Raw genomic sequence first — 19,161 nt, 5'->3', positions numbered from 1 at the left:
TTTTAACCTGACCTTTTCAAAGAATTTCCGATCAGCAAATTTATATAAAAAAACATTTTCATTAAAGTTTTACTTTCTAAGCATTTCACAAAACATTTTCCCAATCACCGTGTTAGTCGGGATGTGCAACAGCATTCTACTGTTTTTCAACAAAAAGGCCCATGAATAAAATTGCAAGTCCGGGGCCGCTAAACCTCCTTTAACAAGTCTTCTCCTAAGCTTCTTCCAAGACAGACGTGGACCTTTTGATGCCCACAGGAAGGAACTGATCTCACTCTGTAGACTTGCAAGCCATTCCTTCTTAAATGTCAGAGGAACTGTTTCAAACAAAAACGTTAACTTTGGCAAAATCATCATTTTCACCAAGTTCGTCCTCCCAAACAAAGTAAGTGGTAAATGTGCCCAACCTCGCAAACTAGCACTTATCCCCTTTTTAAGCTTAGTGAAGTTGACTTTAGTGAGTTCCCCAATATTCTGAGTTATCCTAACTCCAAGATATCTCATCTCATTTTTGCACACAGTTCCCTCCGTATTAATGTTCCAGGCCATAACTTCTGTTTTCTCCTTATTTATATCATATCCTGAAACGGCCCAAACCCTTTGGTCAAATCTAGAAGACATTCCATTGATTCATGTAAATTAGGGGTATAAATAATTATATCCTCAGCGTATAGTCCGATCTTTTTAGACCAACCTTCAAATTCAAAAGGGACAATATTCTCAGCAGACCGCATCTTACATGCTAGGGGCTCTATGTATAGGTCGAATAAAAGTGGTGACAGAGGGCACCCTTGTCTTTTACCTCGCATGATTGGCACTGGCTGGGTGAGTATCCCATTCAATAACACCCTTGACGAAGGAGGCTGATATATGGCTGAAAGGGATTCACTAAAATTCTGTCCCAGATTAAGATGTTTTACTAAGGCGTGCAGATAAGCCCAATTCACACGATCAAACGCCTTGGCGGCATCTAAGGCGATAACCGCCAAGGGAAGATCATTGGCTGAAGCCATATCTATGGCACCAATAAGTGAAAAGGTCAACTCTTTCAAATATCTGCCCCTTATGAATCCTTTTTGGTCCTCGTGGACTAACTTCCCTGTCTTCGGTATTAGAGTAACATTTGCCTCATTCCAAGAAGGGGCAGAGACGCGTTGCCCATAAATATCTGTTTAAACAGCTGACAGATAATAGGTGTTAATATCCCTACCATAGATTTATAAACTTCAGCAGGAAGGCCGTCTGGCCCAGGTGCTTTGCCTTTTTTTCTCCCCTTAATGACCTCTTCAACCTCCAACTCAGTTATAAAACATCCTTAAACTCATCCGGTAAAGGCTCAAGACGTTCCACCCAACCCTGCACCGCCTGCTCATCGACCATCACATCCTCTTTATAGACCTTCACAAAATACTTGTTAAAGGCAGCAGCTATTCCTTTATTATCTGTAATCATCAGCCCTCTCTCCATGTTCTTTACTTCTTTAATCAAATTCCGAACTTGGTACTTCTTTGTCTTCCATGTTAACAGTTTACTGCAGCCCTCACCATATTTGAAATGCACCAATTGACTAGAATCCCACTTCTCCTTAACCCTCTCTCTCAGGATTCCCACCAGATTTGTCTTTACCTTCGTTAGCTCTTGAAGGATCCTTTAATTTGAAGCATTTCTACCAGGATTTACCATATCTGGTTCCAGCTGACGAATCTTCTTCTCCAGGTCTGTAACCCTTCCATAACAGAGTCATCTTTTTTTCGCCCCCAAGGATCCCAATCTACCTCGTAGGAATGCCTTGTACATGTCCCAAACAATCTCTATCCTGGCTGATCCCAGATTATTCTCAAAAAATAATTCTGTCTCCTCCTTCAAAAGCTCTAGCACTTCCTGATCAGAGAGTACCGAACGATCTAACCTCCAAATTGAACCTGATATACCATCCCCTATCGCCAGCCAGAGTGTAGTAGCTGAATGGTCGGAAAGGTGTACTCCAACATGACCCACCTGAACCACTGAATCAACCAGCCTAGAATCTACCAAGAAATAGTCAATTCAAGATTCATGATTGTATTTTTGTTATAGAACGTTGACCCTAGCTGCTGTCCAGACCTGGATCTCCAAATATCACACAACCCTAGCTGGGACATCACAGCTTAACTCTGTTTGACATTTTAGGATTCACAGCGGCTCTACTCTTTTCAGAACGATCTAACTTATGATCCAACACAGTATTAAAATCACCTGGCAAAATGATCTGTCCTGAAAAATTAAATAGTTCCCTAGCCAAGTCATCTAAAGGACCTATATTGTCCTGGTTTGGACCGTAATATCCCACCACATTAAACATTTGCCCACAGATCTTTAATTTAACAATCAGCCACCTCCCTCGTACATCGGCCGCTTTCTCTTCAACTGAAATGTTTAAACACCGCTTAATTAAAACTGCGACCCCTTTGGTGACAGCTGTCTGCAGAGTATAAACTGCATGGGCCAACCACCGCTGCCACGAAAAAAAATTCTTACTTTCATCCCCTTATAAATGAGTCTCCTGTAATATTATTATTTGAGCCAAAGAGTCCCTCAGATATTTCAAAATCAAATCCCTTCTTCTTTTCACACGCATTCCATTTATATTCCAAGAAAGGATTCTCAGCTCCTTTAAATTACCCCCACTCCTCCCAACCTAAGCCACCAGTCTCGCACATCCTGACTTCCTTTAACAGCAAAAAAGCTTCTGAGGAATTTTTCTCCCATTTCCCTAATCCCCTACCCTGCCCTCCCCCAACCCCAGAAACCCACTAGAAACCTCCTCCTTTCCCAGTAAAACCCATCCTGAATGCCCATGGCCAGAAAGCCCTTTGGGTGCCCTACAGCGGACAGTGTGTATAGACAACATTCCAACTTTTTTTTTTTAAAGCTACATAAACAGGCCAATAAACACACTATATAACCATAGCACCTCCTACATCCTACCTTACAAACCCCAAGATTGGCACTGTTCCAAAAAGCTATCAACCTCATCAACAAAGCGGAAAGAATATATCTTATTATTCCACATAACCTTTAAAAATGCCAGAAACTTCAGCTGAACCGAAGCTCCCAGTTTTCTCAACGGCTCAATCCTCTTACCAAGCTCCCATTGTCTGTTGGCAGTTACTGATGACAAGTCTGATCTTACCTCCACCCTTGCACCGTCTACTTCAATCGTTTTTTTCTTAAGGGAACTTGCCAAAATCTTTTCTTTCAAGGCATATGTCAAAAAATGAATCAGAATTCTCCTAGGCTTAGCACTGTTTGGGTTCAACCTGAAGGGATCGCAGTGCACTCTCTGAATATCCCTGGAGATCTCCTCCTGGAGGGGGCAAGAGTCGGCGGAAACCATGACGACGGCTAGTTGCAGGCTGCGGGTGTCAGCGAATGAGGCTTTGATGTGCCTCGTGGTGGTTCAGTGATTAGCGGAACGAACCGTAAGCGCTCTCCACATCTATTCGAGGCATTTTTCGACGGCTATAAGGCATTAGAATCAGGGATTGCAGCGTGGGCTGTGCATGGCGGGTCCGACCATACGGAGCTCCAAGACACGGGAGGAGGCGGAGGTGGAACCAGCAGGGCAAGCGGAGCTCAGCTGGGAGAGAGCCGCGTTCGAGGTCAGCAGGGGTCGCCGGTCAGCAGTCAGGATTCTGTTTCATGGAGAAGGACGAGGGAGAGGCAGACAGGCATTCAATTTAAGCGAGGTAATCACAGAAAAAAACTGCGGAGAAGCAGTTTTCCGATTTAGGCGTTCTAAATACAGTGTAGGTTTGGAGTAAGTGGGCTTGGTGAACTTTGTTGAAGCAGAGGTAGTGTCAGGCAACTCGGGGATTGAAGTTCAGGTGGCAGGAAGCTTGAGTGGGGTCTGTAGATATGCCCTGAGAAGTGCGGGGAGGGGCCCGGAGAAGTTTCCGTTTATCCAAACAGGCTCGCCCGAGCCCAGCAACAAAAAGGTGACAGAGGCTAAGACCACTGTAAAGAACATTAAGAAGAGTAAAAGTTGTAAAAATCTGGGGAGAGCAGGTTCATTAGAGCGTACGTTTAGGGCAACTCCCTCACTCAGTTCATTTTTTAAAGTTGTGCCAAAAACCTTGATTTTAAAGGGTAAATCCCCCTTAAAGCCAACTGGCTCAGTAATCCCCCCTAGAACGGTGTGCAGTTTGATGGGTGTTAGAGACGTTGTGCAAGAGGTTTTGGATATAGAGTCGGTCAACTGGTCTAAGCGTTTGAGCCCCTATCATTTCCAGTTCCTGTCGTCAGATATGGGTGATGTCGACCAGGCCCCACAGCTTCAGGCAGAGTTGAATACAAGCCCAGAACAGCAGGTTTTGCCTTCTAGTATAGATGATCCAAGTATTCCTGGGGCTGGAATAAGTCCATCTGGCAACCCGAGTAGCTCAAGTATATCAGGTGCGGAGGGGGAGAAGCCTGATCAGATGGTCCAACAGAGGGTTGTAGGGTTGGAGGCAGGACTGGAATTTATGAGCAGCGACCTCTTAGTTATTACCTTGCTTAAAAAATTAAATATGGAAATGCATAAAAGATTTGAGGTCTCTGAGTCGAACCAGGATAATATCAGAGCGGCATGTAGTTTGTTAGAGGAGAAGATGGATGATTTGAGCTGTCCTACAATTGGTTTGGAGGTGGAGGTTAAAGACCTCAGATAGGAAGATATGGCAAATCGCAAGGAGTTAGAGGCAATTAAGATTAAGGACAGGGAACACGAGGAAGGGGTAGTGAGTTTGGAAAACATGCCGATGAGAAATAATTTGAAGATCTTAAAACCTCCGGAAGGTAAAGAAGGTACGGATGTTAGGAAATATGTAGTGCAGTTATTGAAGCGTGAACTGCAGCTGGGGGAGGCTTGTGCACTATCTTGTTTGATTAGGGGATGATTAAAGATCTGATGGCAAAAAAGGCCTCTGTGAATGAAACTTGTTCCATTTCACATTGTGAGACCCTGGCGGCCTCCTTTCTTGAGAAAGTCCAAGCCATTTATTGCGCCTTTCCTACTGCTATGCCGTATGGTGGAGTCTCTCTTAGTTCTCAAGAGCAGGTCCTGCATACTTTTCCCTGCCTGTTACCTGACAGTTTTAATAAACTGGCTCAGCAAATTAAGTCTGGCTCCCCGGCAGATCCACTAAGACCGGCTTTGTTTAGGGATCCGTCATCTTTTGATCTTCTACCGGTCTGTTCTTTGATCAATCTCTCGCTTGCTTCAGGTATGGTCCCTACAAAGTGGAAGCAGGCGGTGGTCACTCCCATCCTGAAGAAGCCTTCTCTCGATCCTCGCAAACCCAAGAATTATCGTCCGATATCGCTTCTTCCGTGGCCAGCGAAGGTAGCGGAGGCCTACGTGAACCTGACCCTTTCTGACCATCTCCTGCGGGCCAATATTCTGGATTCTACGCAGAACGGTTTCCGTGCTGGTCACAGCACGGAGACAGCCCTCCTTTTTATGGTGGAACACCTACGCACTGTGATAGATTCGGGTCAAACGGCGGCGCTTGTTTTATTAGATCTTAGCGCCGCCTTTGACACCGTTTCACACAGGATTCTTCTTCAGCGCCTGGAGGAAGCTGGCATTGTCGGGCCCGCCCTTAAGTGGTTCCGCTCTTTTCTTGCCGATCGATCCTTTTGCGTGGCTATTCCGCCCCACCAGTCCAAATTTCATCCTCTGGTCTTTGGGGTCCCCCAGGGATCCTCGCTGAGCCCCACGTTGTTCAACCTCTACGTGAGGCCGCTGGCTGATGTCGTCAAGCAGTGGGGCATGACTATGGTCTCATATGCTGACGACACTCAGCTGGCGGTTACGCTCAGCGGGGATTCTCGCCTGGATGCCCCAAGGTTTCAGAATGGACTTAAGGCGGTTGCCAGCTGGATGAATTCCAACTGTCTCCAGCTGAACGCAAAAAAAACTGAGATCATGATCCTTGGCAAGCAGGTGGACCTCTGGGGCGATATGTGGTGGTCTCCTGAACTTGGGCCCACCCCGATCCCGGTAACGGAGTTAAAAAATCTCAGGGTGGGGAGGAGCCAAGATGGCGATCGGAACGGTTGCATAAACGCTTGGCTCCGTGGGCCCTTCCTCCCCGCACGTATATCCAGAAGATAATCCTGAGCAAGGTTTGCTGATCTAAGTTGCTGAAGGGAAGCAATCACTTACCGTCTGTTTCTGGGGCTCCACCGTGCAGTAGATCCGAAGAACCATCCCCGTCTGCTTGCCGGCCTTTGTGGCGCTGAAGCCGGGGCCTCGAGTGCAGAGGGTGCCCTGCAGTGATCGTAGCGTTGGCGGCCCTGGTCAGGATGAGAAGCCGGTCAGTGGGAGCCTGAGTGCCGTGAGCGGGGAGAGTTGGTATCAACCCACTCCCAATAGTGGGTTGCCCCGTGAACCCGAGATATTGCCGAGCCGGAGAGAGCCCATGTCGCCCGGTTCCGCTTGGGTGAGATGCCCAGCCATGTTGATAGTCCCGTCCGGGATCCAGCGAGTGGCTCCCGGCGAGCTGCGGGGAGCATGTCCGGCCTTTTGGTGACTCTCCTTTCTGCAGCAAGCGCCGACTGTCGAGATCCAGCCGTGGGGCCTGCTGACTCCAGTGGTCGGACGAGACTCTGAAGTGGAGGGGAAGAGGAGGAGAACGAGATGGCTGAAATGGCGGATGGCGCCTCGGGCGCGCCCCTCCCGGGGACAGAGAAACTGCTGAACTTGAGACCCCCGGAGTTTGGCAATGTGGGGAAACGCTTACGCGTGGCCACGTATTGGCTGCACTGACAACCCTGTGGACTGCCCTGCTCCGAGGAGCCCGGGATTTGGAAGGAAGGATCGCCGCCATTGCTGACCCGCCATTTTGTAGCGGACTGGGTTGCTTTCGAGTTGGTGCCGATGCGTCTCCCTCTGCTACAGTATTATATCCCCCGGATGAGTTTACATACTTGGAGGCGCGAATAGATTTGGTTTCTGAGCTTACTGTTGCCACACCTGTTCCGCAAGTGGTTGTCTCACCGGGTCCTTTTTCTGTCCAGCGAGTGGAGAAGCTACATCGATCCATGGTACATGAGGCCCGGACTGTGCTGCGGTGTTTCCCACATCCTGTGCTTTCCGTTCCGTGCTTGGCGGAACTGTCTTTTGACTTGAGACTGTTGGTGGTCTGGGTATTGTTGCATTCCGACATCCGCCATGCATCGTCAGTTGTCTCTCGGTGGCTACGACCATGTTGGGCGGCTGCGCTACCTGGTCTGATTGGAACGATTGGACCTTTTGTACCGAATTGTATCTCGTCTGCAGGACTATTCATCATTGATACTATTGCCAGAAGCGGCCAGGGGTGACCTCGTTTGGGATTTGGAGGGACTTCTTGCTGGTTAATGGTGATTCAAGGGCACGTCTAGTGGGGCTGTAATTGATTGCGTTTTATGTGCTTGCTGATACTTATACTTTTATACTGCTTCTGTTTATACGATTCTAGTATGCGGGGGTTGGAGGGAATGGGTAACCGAATCGCCGGCTCTGCTCCTCAATTTTTTTTCTTCTTTTCTCTTTCTTTTCTATATTTCGGGTCTCTCATTTAGGGCGACAGGCACGCTGCTGGGGGGGTAGGCCGTAGCCTTTTGCAGGGGTGCAGGGTGGGGGTTGGGGGATGGGTTTGTTCTCTGTTCCTTTTTTGTTTCTATGGCCCTTTGCCCTTTTCCTTCTTCGATGTCGTCGTCTTCATGTCTCCCATAGTACGTTCCCTTTCAGGGGTGGGGCTCGCATACCGTGCTTGGTACGTGACTATTGCATGTATCCTGACTTTGGTACTCTTCTCCTTTCCCATTCAATCTATGTTCATCATCGGAGTGATAATGTGTTTTAGCTGACTGTGTTGGGAGCGGGAATGACAATGCAAGGTCGATTTTTGATTTAATTTTTGGTTATTTAAAAATGAACCGTTTCAAATCCTTGGTATCACGTATTATCTTGATTCTCGGCTGTATCCTGGATGTGGCTTTGTTTTTAAGCGCCGGATTGATGTGATACTTCTTACTTGATTTCTCCTTGATTTAATTAGCGGCCGGCCACACTGGTTGTAGGCCCGTGTTTGTAATTTCATGCTAATTAAAGTAAAGGTTCTTTAAAAAAAAAAAATAATAATAATCTCGGGGTGTGGTTAGATCCTGCCCTCAGCTTTGTCTGCCACACTAAGAGAACTGCTGCTTGCTGTTTTGGCATCCTGCGTGGTCTAAGACCAGTTTTGAAATTCTTTGACGCGTCGACCAGGCAGTTAGTGGTGCAGGCGACGGTGATTTCTCGGCTTGACTACGCCAGCTCCCTCCTGGTAGGGGTTAACCAGGCTGAGATCACTCGTCTACAACGTGTGCAGAACGGGGGAGCCAGAGCAGTGGCGGGTCTGCCCAGGTTTTGCTCTGTTGCCAACACCCTGCGCTCTCTTCATTGGCTGCCGGTTAAGCAGAGAATTAAATTCAAAGTGCTCTGTCTCTCCTATAACATCCTTAAGGGCTCCTCTGCCCAGATTCTTATGAATCTGTTGTCTCCTTATGTTCCTGCCCGCTCTTTACGTTCCTTGGGCCATGAACTTGCAGTGGTCCCCCGGTTCAAGCTTAGTCGAGCTGGAGGCCGCTCATTTCGAGTGCGGGCTGCGGCCCTGTGGAACTCCCTACCTTTAAAGATCCGTGCCCTGGATGATCTTTTTTCATTTCGTAGGGCCATTAAGACTTTTTTATTTTCTTAGTTGTTGCCCCTTTTATTCTGCTGCCTCTTTAGTTGTGTTGTGTTGTCTACCTTGTCAAGCGCCAGGACGCTCCTTCGCTGGAGCAGCTGTGCGCGATATGTTTCCATAACATAACATAACATAACATAACAAGAAGGGCTTCTTCTAATCATTATTATTGAGCCTTTCAGAAAGGATGGTTACAGCCACAGTGGAGAAGAGAACCAGTTTTGACTGTGTCACTTGAGAGGAGAGTTCATCGATATAGGGAAATAGCTAATGGGCTGAAGACAGGTCTGCCAATAGGCAGCTGGACTCTTCCATGTTGAAACAAGGGCTCCTGGGTAATTTGACAGTTTTGTAAAAAAAAAATAAGTATTCTAACAAGGAACGTTAACAGCTGTGAGAAAATAGTTAGGATTTGGTGGTAGAACTTCTGCTATCACTGGCTAGCGCACAACATAAATTTGGCCCACTGATTACCAACTCCTGAGAAGACACCACTTGAAGAAGAAGGCCCAGCTGGAAGAAGCCTCCTGATTCCTGCAGGAAGAAGAGTGCTCACTGAGGACTTAGGAACTCAAGGACTCCTAAAACCCAATATCCCCTAGAGACTGGGTTTGATCTCCAAGTGTCAAGTGGCTGCCTTCTTCTTTCATACTTCAGGGAAACAAAAAGCAGACGGGATCTTAATTCCCAGAAAGCGCTAATTGACCATAGAGGGGTGGACCCTGCAGGATCCCTGCCTGGAGAGAGACATGGTGCCCAGAAGCCTACCATGAGGTGTTTGGGGTTGCAGGCCTGACAGGGAGGAACTTTTTCAGTGCTTTGAAAAAGTTGGGACTCATTTTTCCTCCCCTGGAGCACTGGGACAAGGTCCTTAGGCATGCCCAGGGAGTGCACACCGAAAGCGGGCAAAATAACTATACTCATCCTTCCCAGAATTTTTGGCAGTGTTGAAAAGTGGTCCAGCAGGCCTTCACAGCGTACATATCCAGACTCATGGAGCTCTGCTCAGCTACCGTTACCAATTTGCCCCATTGGAGTACTTTGATATCAGAAAAGTGAACAGGACCGAAGGTAAATTCTGGACCGGGGCTTGGTAGTAAATGTATCTGACACACAGAGTAACCTCTGTGGCTACAAAACTCATATTTAACCCACATAGAGCTTGTGCAGCCAAAAACAATAGTTTCAGCGGGAGGGATCTCTTGCAAGCTATAGTCTGGGGTCTTGCCATGCTGCAACATTTTGATTTACTTTTCAGAGACTAAGTCTAAAGGCAAAAACTTTGACCAGGATGACCTTATAGGCATATCTGAGCTCAGCTCCATTGCGGTCAGCCTGAAATCTTGTTTAAGAACCAGCCAACCAAGAGTAATGCCTTTGATTGTTACTTCACTTTTTCTAGAATCTTTCTGCTATAAACATTTAAACATTTATATCTATTGTTCCCCTCAACCAACTTTAAGGATCTTGGTGTCTTTTAGCTCATTACATGTTTCTCAATTTTGCCAAATTGGTTTGGGAATTTTATTGTGTTTTATTCATTACATTAAAATTGTGTATACTGCTTAAACTTAACACACACTTCTTTGGAGATTGCCTGCCGCTCGTGTCAGGGATTGGGCATCGATTCTCTTAGAACTGTTTTTATTCCAGAGTGGATTTATTTACTTGTTATGGGTACCCCTTGACAAATTTATATAAAAGTTTAGAAAAAGCTGTATTCACAACTTAGCTGATCTTGCTTAGGTATACCATTACCAATACTTTACATGTTTTGAATACTGATTACTCATTGTATGTTTTCTTGTTTCGACATAAAAAAATATTGCTCCTGACCCTTATCCTCCATACAAAAAAGGACATGGGATTTGACAGCTTCAATCTAAGCCTCAATGTCCATGAGTTTTAGCCATTCTTGTCCTATATGTTGTACTCCTGCTGAAATGCATTGGAATTCTTCAGTTCTTGCTCCCTAACTGTTGATTGAACAAGCTGTAATTAGAAGTTTTATTTATGTTTTTCTTAATAAATTCTTATTTGCTTTGCAGGGAACGAATGTTTTTGGAATGCTGACAACTTCCTTGAATGATCCTAAATATTTTCCTGACCCCAACAAATTCAACCCTGGACACTTCCTGGATGAAAATGGAAGCTTCAAAACAGTTGATGCCTTAATACCTCTTGCATGTGGTACGACACTCTATGCTGAGACGGTTACTTCTCTCCCTCTTCTCTCCCCTTCACCCAACTTCATTTGACATTTCTTGATACTGTTACTTCCTCAGTGATAGTACATGGCCTCTCCTCCAATTTCTATGTAGTAGGGGGCAGTTGCATTCTCTTCTATTGTGTTTTACAAACATGTCAAAGTAAAGGCAGGAGTAGTTAGTTTCAACATCAACTATGGATCCAGATATACAAAACTATTTAAAAATCACAAATCCTGCAGTTTGCAAAGTGACAGGGTTTTTAATCGCAAAATGGGTTTTAGGAATGTATTTGACACATTTTGCTGTTTGGAAGACTGGGCTTAGGGGCTCATGCCAAATTGAAGTTACGAAAGAGCATGAACGGGATGTTCCCGTCTTCTTGTGACTTGCTATTGCATGTATCAATAATGTTTTGCCACAATTGTGGTTGCAAACCGTTGATGACTTGCCAACCCCTGACTTGGGATGCTAACTGAATTGCAAAGTGGACGATGTCACCTTCAGGCACCTTCCCTTTTATGAACCGGTGTCTGTTATCCCACCAACCCAATGTTTTTGCAAATGGGAAATTTGTTTTGTTTTAGAGCAGCACCTGTTCCTTTAAGGAACATGGGCAGCTTAAGAAAAATGTTTCCAATTTGGGAATGCATACTCAGGTAAGTTGGCCTGATGTTCCTAGCATGCCATCATCCCAGTGTTTGCAACCAATCAAATCAATTTATAAATAGTGACCTGCCTAATTATTGTTCATTAAGCAAGTCATTCAGCAACCCCTGCAAAAGGATATTTTGTACACCTATTAGTACAAACATTGGGCCTCATTTATGAGGCCTTGCGTCAGTTTTGCGCTTTTGATGCGTCACTTTTTGTGACGCATCGGAGGCATAAAACATGCCTCCTGTTGCGCACTATTTACAAAGTGACGCATCTAAGCAGATGCATCACTTTGTAAACCCCTGCGCTACATTATACCTGCGTCAAGTATAATGTATGCAGGGGGGGGGCGTTCCCCCGCAAAAAGCCTCGTAATAGTGACGCAGTGAAATCTATGAGATTTCACTGCGTCACTTTTAGGACGCTGCTGCGTCAAAATCTTGCGCCTGCCTCACAGCAGGCGTAAGACTGACGCAAGCCCTTTCACATGGGGCTTTTCCCATGTCAAAGGACGCATTGCAGGAGTTGCATCACTTTTGTGACACACTCCAGCAATGCGTGACTTTTGAGCTTACCGATACGTCAGAAATACTGACGTGTATGTAAGTCCTTGCACAATGATGCGTCATATTGTAAATATGACGCATCATTGTGGTCGCACGAAGGGCGCAATGAAAAGTGACGCATCGCTGTTTTCTCGCAGCGATGCGTCACTTTTCATAAATGAGGCCCCATGTATCTCAAAATCAGGGAAGGGCTGCAATAAGTTGGTGCACAATTTGTGACCACTTTTTGCATCCTGCCCCGTAGTATATCTGGCCTACGGAGCCTAGTTTAGACTCCGGTGCAAGTAAACGTTTTTGAGCACACATCTATTTTGCTCTTTTTTCCAGTAATAACAATTATTAATATAGCTAGGATCCAAAGCTGGTGCCAACAGTGCGTGCAACGCTTAGAAAAATCAGTAATAACTCATATAAAATTATTACATACACAGTTTTTTGTGCCCCTTTCTTATGCCCATCTAAATCAGGCAGAGAAACATTAAAAAGACTTGAATTTGGTTCTTGGTTTTAGATCAGTGACCTCAATCTCCCACAGAGGAGTGGACCCCTGGCTGAAGTTTTCAATTCCTTTAAAACAGGGCGCTAAAATGTGCAGTTTTTCACTACCCACTCACACTATCAAATGCATATGGGTGTTTAGTGACATCCCCCTTTACAAATGTTCATAGCAGAATGCCCAGTTAGTGGGGTTTAAATGTTTTCTTGCTGGGAAGAAATAATTATCTTTCATTACGAAAACTATTTGAAGTAAACTCTCAGTCCATCTCTTTGCTTTTATTCAGTATAATTCGCTACGAGCCTCATTCAAATTTATTTATGAGATTGTGAAGCTTGTCTAATTTTATATCTCTGTGCATGCTTAAATTGCCAAATTCATGGGATTTACAATGCATTAATTAGCAAATTTTCATATGCAAATAGCCTGATAGGCCAACTCATGTTTGGCATTTGAAATTGTTACATATGTGAAAACTTATATACCTAATTATTTCAGATCACTCCTGGGGATAGAAAGCTAACTGATAAGAAATCACGTTAAAAAACAATACCAAAGACAGAAGTACCACATCTGTTCACACGTTTACCACCACACCGTACTGTCACACAACAAGGATCAAAAAACCCAAAGACAGACAGGAATTTTACTCAGACATGCTGGATTCACACACTCATAAACACATTTGTCTGGTTCTAAATACCCTCAGCAATTCAGAATGCAGGTCATACAGCAGCTCTTAGGGAAGCATCTCACTGATCTAAAGAATGCCAGTATGAAACACATAAAATGTGAGGATGAAGCAGCGTGTGTGGGGAAGGAGAAAATTAGGATTTAGGTGGCACCTGCACTTCCTGTTGATGGACCTGCAGTTTATGATTTATCAAATTCCTTACATTACCCATTATGTACACATAAATAATTAGTTGAATCAATTTTACTCTTCATGGGCTTCATCAGAACCTACACAATAAAAGCAAACGTGCAAACAAAAACATAGTATGAATTATATAAATCAACCTTTTACATTTCAAAAGTAAATATACATTAAAAAATACATATGCTCATCTAAATTCAACACAGACATATTTTACATCCTTCACTATTTGCCTGCATTTGACATGCATGAATATCTTTTAACATTTTGATGTTAAATGATCAGTAGCTTACACAAATTAACACTATTTCAAACACCACCAAAGTGTGTGGTTGTAGTGGGTCCTAAGAAAAATCACCAGTGCATCTAAAGTTGTACATTTTCATTGTGGAATGTCCCTCGGGTTATATGACTAAAAACAATACAAGTGTCCTGATTGGTCCCACAGTTACAAAACAACAAATAGAACAGTCACCCTAGGGCCATATAACATTGTATTAACTAATAAATAGACATAAAATACATAAATATGAGAATGGTGATGCTTTACTAAAATAATGTATTAACAGAATGGGACTAGCTTAATTTCCGGCTCATTTAAACAACACTACTAACCATCAGTAGCTATAAAACATTGTCCTGCACCAGCAGTTTTTCTCAGTGCTTCCCCCTTTAACCACATTATCGTGGATCCTAAATTGGTAAAATACTTAATCAGTAAAGGACCTATTAAATTACTTAACAGATCTGCTGCAACAGCAAAAGGGTGTTGAGCAGTGAAGCAAATGTGGCAGGGGTCAACAAGAACACAATTTAAACCCGCCAGGGGAGTTAGTAAAAAAAATCCATTCCACCATCCCAAGCAGTCAGTACTTCGGTTAGGATAGCTCCAGTCCAAGAGGCTTTATAGGAGATCCAGACTGCAGCAGAGGCATTATGAGTGCATAACAGGGTCTCACGCAAGTGCCAGGAGAAACAGGTATTATACCACAGAAACATATGTTGTAAACTATTAAGCACAAGGAAAAAAATAGTAAGACAAATCGAGTGCCTCTTGATGAGCATAAATTGGGCATCTACAGTGAAACACGATTCGATTCCTCCAGTTCCACATCTAGCTTTCTTCTACTACAAACCTCCTGGGCAGTCTCCGAGGCTTTCACATACATGGAAAACCTGGAAGAGGAATACAAAAAAAAATATTCTGTAATGAAACAGCACAGGAACATTTCAAGTAGGATTCCCTAAAAGCCCTATCAGAAAAACATGGGCACATCGGAGACCACCTGTAATACCCTATGTACATTGAAAGGCAAGTCCCCTTCCTCAATGAGCAGGCAATACCTAATGATATGGTACTGGACTGCATGGGCGTCCGCAGGGGGGGGCAAGGAGGGGCGCTTGCCCCCCCCCCCCTGGATCTCTGGTCCGGTGCGGGCCGTACTGGTGCAGCCATCCAAAATGCTGGTTACGTTTGGGCTGGCACTTTTCATGGTCATATAACGTCATTAAGTGTCCTTTGGATGACACAACCTGGGCACAACCTGGGCACTTGATTGCCAGGCTACTCCATATGATACCCCCGGACCTCAGGGTGACACTTCTGTGACTGGCTACAGGAAGGATAAGGGCTGGCTACTACAGAAAGTAAATAGTTCTGTGTGTGCCTTGTTTACTTTCTCTGCCCGCTGCTTCCTTAAGCATCCCGGAAACCAGGGAAAAGAAAGGGAATAGAAGCGTAAATGTGAATGGCAGGTCAGACAAAGCAGCTATCTATCTTTCGCCTCCAAGTCTCTGTTGACAGTTATTCTCTCCCACAACTGACCTTGAGGTTTTTAAGAAACCCCTTAACAGGTGTAGTGATGCTACGCTTCTTCTCGGGGTGAATTATTTAGTTATTTGCCACGAAAAAGAAACTGCCGACATTTCCTATAGCCTCGGACATTGAACTAGTTTGCCAGTGCACCAAACACTGCGTGTTTACAAACGTGAAGGCCGTTTGTAGAGTTGAAACTTTCCCCCTTTTTTAGCCCATGACTCATATCACAGGTATTTATTTGGTGGTACGGTAAAAAAACAAAACAACACAAACCGATTTAACAGAACGAAGCTACAGCTATAGTTACCATTTCTGTTTTTTATCGTACAGAGTGGCTTGGCTACATCTTGAGAAGTACTGCTTTTCCACTTTTTTGCCAATGGATGTTTAGTGTATTAATATACTTGGGGAAAGATGTATCAACATAACCATTTGCGATTTTTAAATAGCGATTTTTCAGGAATCGCTATTTAGAAATCGCAAAATGGCATGTATGTAAAAAATCGCTATTTGTTTTGCGATTTCATAATCTTCCTTATTTGCGAATTAGCAATTTGAGAATTCGCAAATATAGAATAATTTCCCATTCATTCCTATGGGCCAGGAGGCCCATAGGAATGATTGTGAAATACATCTCAATTTGCGATTCGCAATTTGCTAATCCCAAATTGTGAATAATTTCAAGGGTGCAGGGGTGTCTCGAGGACACCCTGCTGCACCCCTGAAATGTACATGTGTGTGCATATGGTGCACATACATGCCCTATGGGCATGTGTGTGCGTCACACGCCACCTTAAAAAATTGTGCATTTTTTGAAGAATTCGCAAATTACCATCAACTACAAGTTGGTGGTAATTTGCGATTTGTTAACCAAAATTCGCAATTCAAAAATGCTACATACATAGCATTTAAGGAATCGCAAAATTGCGATTCCTTAAATGCTATGGCAAAATAAGGAATCGCAAATTTTTGCGATTCCTTAATTTGCGAATTTTTGATGCATGCCAAAACATGCAAATAGACCGTTTGCGATTCGCAAAGGCCGAAATTCTGCAAATTTCGGCCTTTGCGATTCGCAAAAGGCTTGATACATCTAGGCCTAAGCATCCTGCCTTTAGCTTTGCCTTTTGGGACACCGCTGGTTTACAGTTTTTGCAGGCATACACACTACACTTCCCCCACTTGCAATAACCTTTGGTTCACCTTAAGCCAAAGTTTTACACAAATGTAATGAAGCCCTCAGGCGCTCCCATTGACATCAATCAACAAGTTGTTGTGACAAAGCTTTGCAGGAACCAGACCAGCAACGCCACATCAACAGCAGGCAGACACAGCACACCCCCTACTGCACTTTCTGTTCCGTCCTCCTCTCCTGTCCGTGGTTTGTTCCTCACCCACTTCCTTCAAATATGGCCATATCTGCACACAACGTAAAGTACTTTCTCTAACATCCTCCACTTTCCTGTACCTTTTCTCTCTCTTAAAAACCTTATTTACCCTTAAACTGCTTCTTTTACTTTTTAGATGAACAAAAAAATCAAGTTCTCCTTTGTTCCACGTCTCACCTCAACTACAGCAGGCACACACAAATGTACATAACACCCTAAAACATTGCACACTTTACCCCAAAAACATATTTGCAAATATTTTCTATATGTTTCATGGTGTACTTCGCTAAACTATTCTGTATCGATCAAACCATGAGCGGAATGTAATGATGTGCAGGAGGCTAACAGTAAGCCGGTGTTAAATATTGGCCACTCCCCCGTAACACCATTTTTAAAACGGTTTTCAACTTCTTTTGCAATGTGCTGGTGAAAACAGTTCATGTTTACTTACATCAGAACTGTAATATTAGCACCTGCATGGAGCTTAAATTAGGCTGGTGTCTGCTGGGACGCTTAGCATTCTCTTTATTTTTATCTCCTATAAACATTATCGGCACGTTAGTTTGGACTCCTTATAGGTTGCTATAGTGGATTCATCTAGCACAATAAAGCTAAAATATAGACAAAAATTAGCCCTCAAATCGTTACGCTACAATGCTCCTGCAATGCTGCACCATTAATAGCTACACCAATAACCAACATATTAAAAATCACTAAAATGACTATGCTCACTTTATCATACTCTCTCAGTAACTATCTCACTCTCACTAACAGACTAACTCACTAACTCACACACTACCTCTCTAACTCTCACTAACTAACTCTCTCTCACTATATCACACTAACTAATTCTTGCACTAAAAAAAACACTCACTCTCACTATCCCTACCTAATTAACACACTCCCTCAAACTCTATTTTTCTAACTACCTCTCACACTAACACTAACTTACTACTTAACTCACGCTAACAAATTACATAACTCAAACTCTTTCAATACCTCACTAATTAACTCTCACTCGCTCACTAACTCTCTCGCACACAAACTCACTAGCTCACTAACTACATCACTAACTCACTCTTTCACTAATTAGCTAACTCATTAACTAACTACTTCTCTCACTAACACACTAATAAACTCTCTCTCACACTAACTCTCTCATTCTCTTGCTAACTCACTATCTCTTTCACTAACTCTCTTTTTCTCACTAAATAACTTTCCAACTCTCTCTCTCATTTACTAACTATCTGAATCACTATCTATCTCTCTCACTAACTAACTCCCCCAATATCAAAACAACCAATAGCAAACAACCATTACAACAAGCATATACAAATTCCCAGCTTTTTTAATTATAATCATTACATTCTATATAATGCTTTCATATTCATATATACAGTCATAAAAATACTTCTAACACTTCTTTATTATAAATGTTCACCATACTACACACTTCTGCACAGCACAACTTAAAAACATGGGCAAAGTAAATAGCTCTGGCTAAAAACATATAAGGTCCCAAAGGCGAGAACTATTGGCTATGTCAATGCTTGTTCAGCTATTATTTCTTCCCGTGACTCATGTCATTGGTAGCTGAGCGCTATGGTACTACCAATGACATTTAGTATAGCGCTCAGCTACCAATCATATGGGACAGCCACTGTAGTGTAGTTCCTATTATCCCAATAGGCTCTGCGCATTGGAATAATATCTTCAATAGTATAGACCTAGGGCAGAGGTTAACTAGGTCTTCTACCGACGATATTAGACTTAAAGTTTTTTGTTTTGCCAGCTAGCTCAGAGTTCACTAGAAACTTTCTCGAATAGGCAAGGAGGAGTTTAACCTCCCTGGATAGACAAGAAGGGATTTAGTTTCTGACAACCATAGAACATGACAACTTTGCTCTCCCCTAATCAAGAGTGTATCTCTAGAGTCGTGTGAAAACAAAAGACAACTTATTTTACTCAGTCAGTTCAGTGCATTCTTAGTTTCACCAGATTGTAGAGAAAAGGAAGAGACGGGCGTGTTCAATAAAAGATGTTATTTATTGATCAGTCTCTTTTCTCGTACAAGAGAAATGAATCGATATTATTGCGATACTTATGGTTAAGTAAAGTGCATACAATAAAAGCAGGAGTATAAAATAATACTGCAGAAGCATTGATATGGTTTCTAAGCCATATGATATTTAAAATTGATAAAATAGATACATACATATATACATTTGACTAATCATACTCAACTGGTGCTTCTAATCACGCCTACCCCAGTGTACCTGACCTAAGCCTAATACGTGGGCGGGAGTAGATAAGTAGCAGTTTAAGTTAAGTTTGTTTTGCCAAGGGACTGACTCAAGAATTCTCTGCAAGGGGTTGTTCAGTTCTGTACCTGAGATCTAGAATGGTTGAGGGC

The 19,161-nt window shown here is 43.5% G+C and overlaps 1 protein-coding gene across 1 annotated transcript in view; it reads left to right on the top strand.

The window, feature by feature from the left end:
- Window positions 1-19,161, top strand: part of LOC144781955 (cytochrome P450 2G1-like) — a 691,701-nt gene that overhangs the window by 624,884 nt on the left and 47,656 nt on the right. Inside the window, exon 8 of the mRNA XM_078661045.1 lies at window positions 10,787-10,928. Within this exon, the coding sequence (XP_078517171.1) occupies window positions 10,787-10,928 (142 nt within the window). The remainder of the gene's footprint in view (window positions 1-10,786; window positions 10,929-19,161) is intronic.

This window comes from Lissotriton helveticus, chromosome 9 (genome assembly GCF_964261635.1).
Source record: "Lissotriton helveticus chromosome 9, aLisHel1.1, whole genome shotgun sequence".
NCBI classification, from domain to species: domain Eukaryota; kingdom Metazoa; phylum Chordata; class Amphibia; order Caudata; family Salamandridae; genus Lissotriton; species Lissotriton helveticus.
The sequence above is the reverse complement of the archived record's forward strand: the minus strand, read 5'-3'. Positions and strand labels throughout refer to the sequence as shown.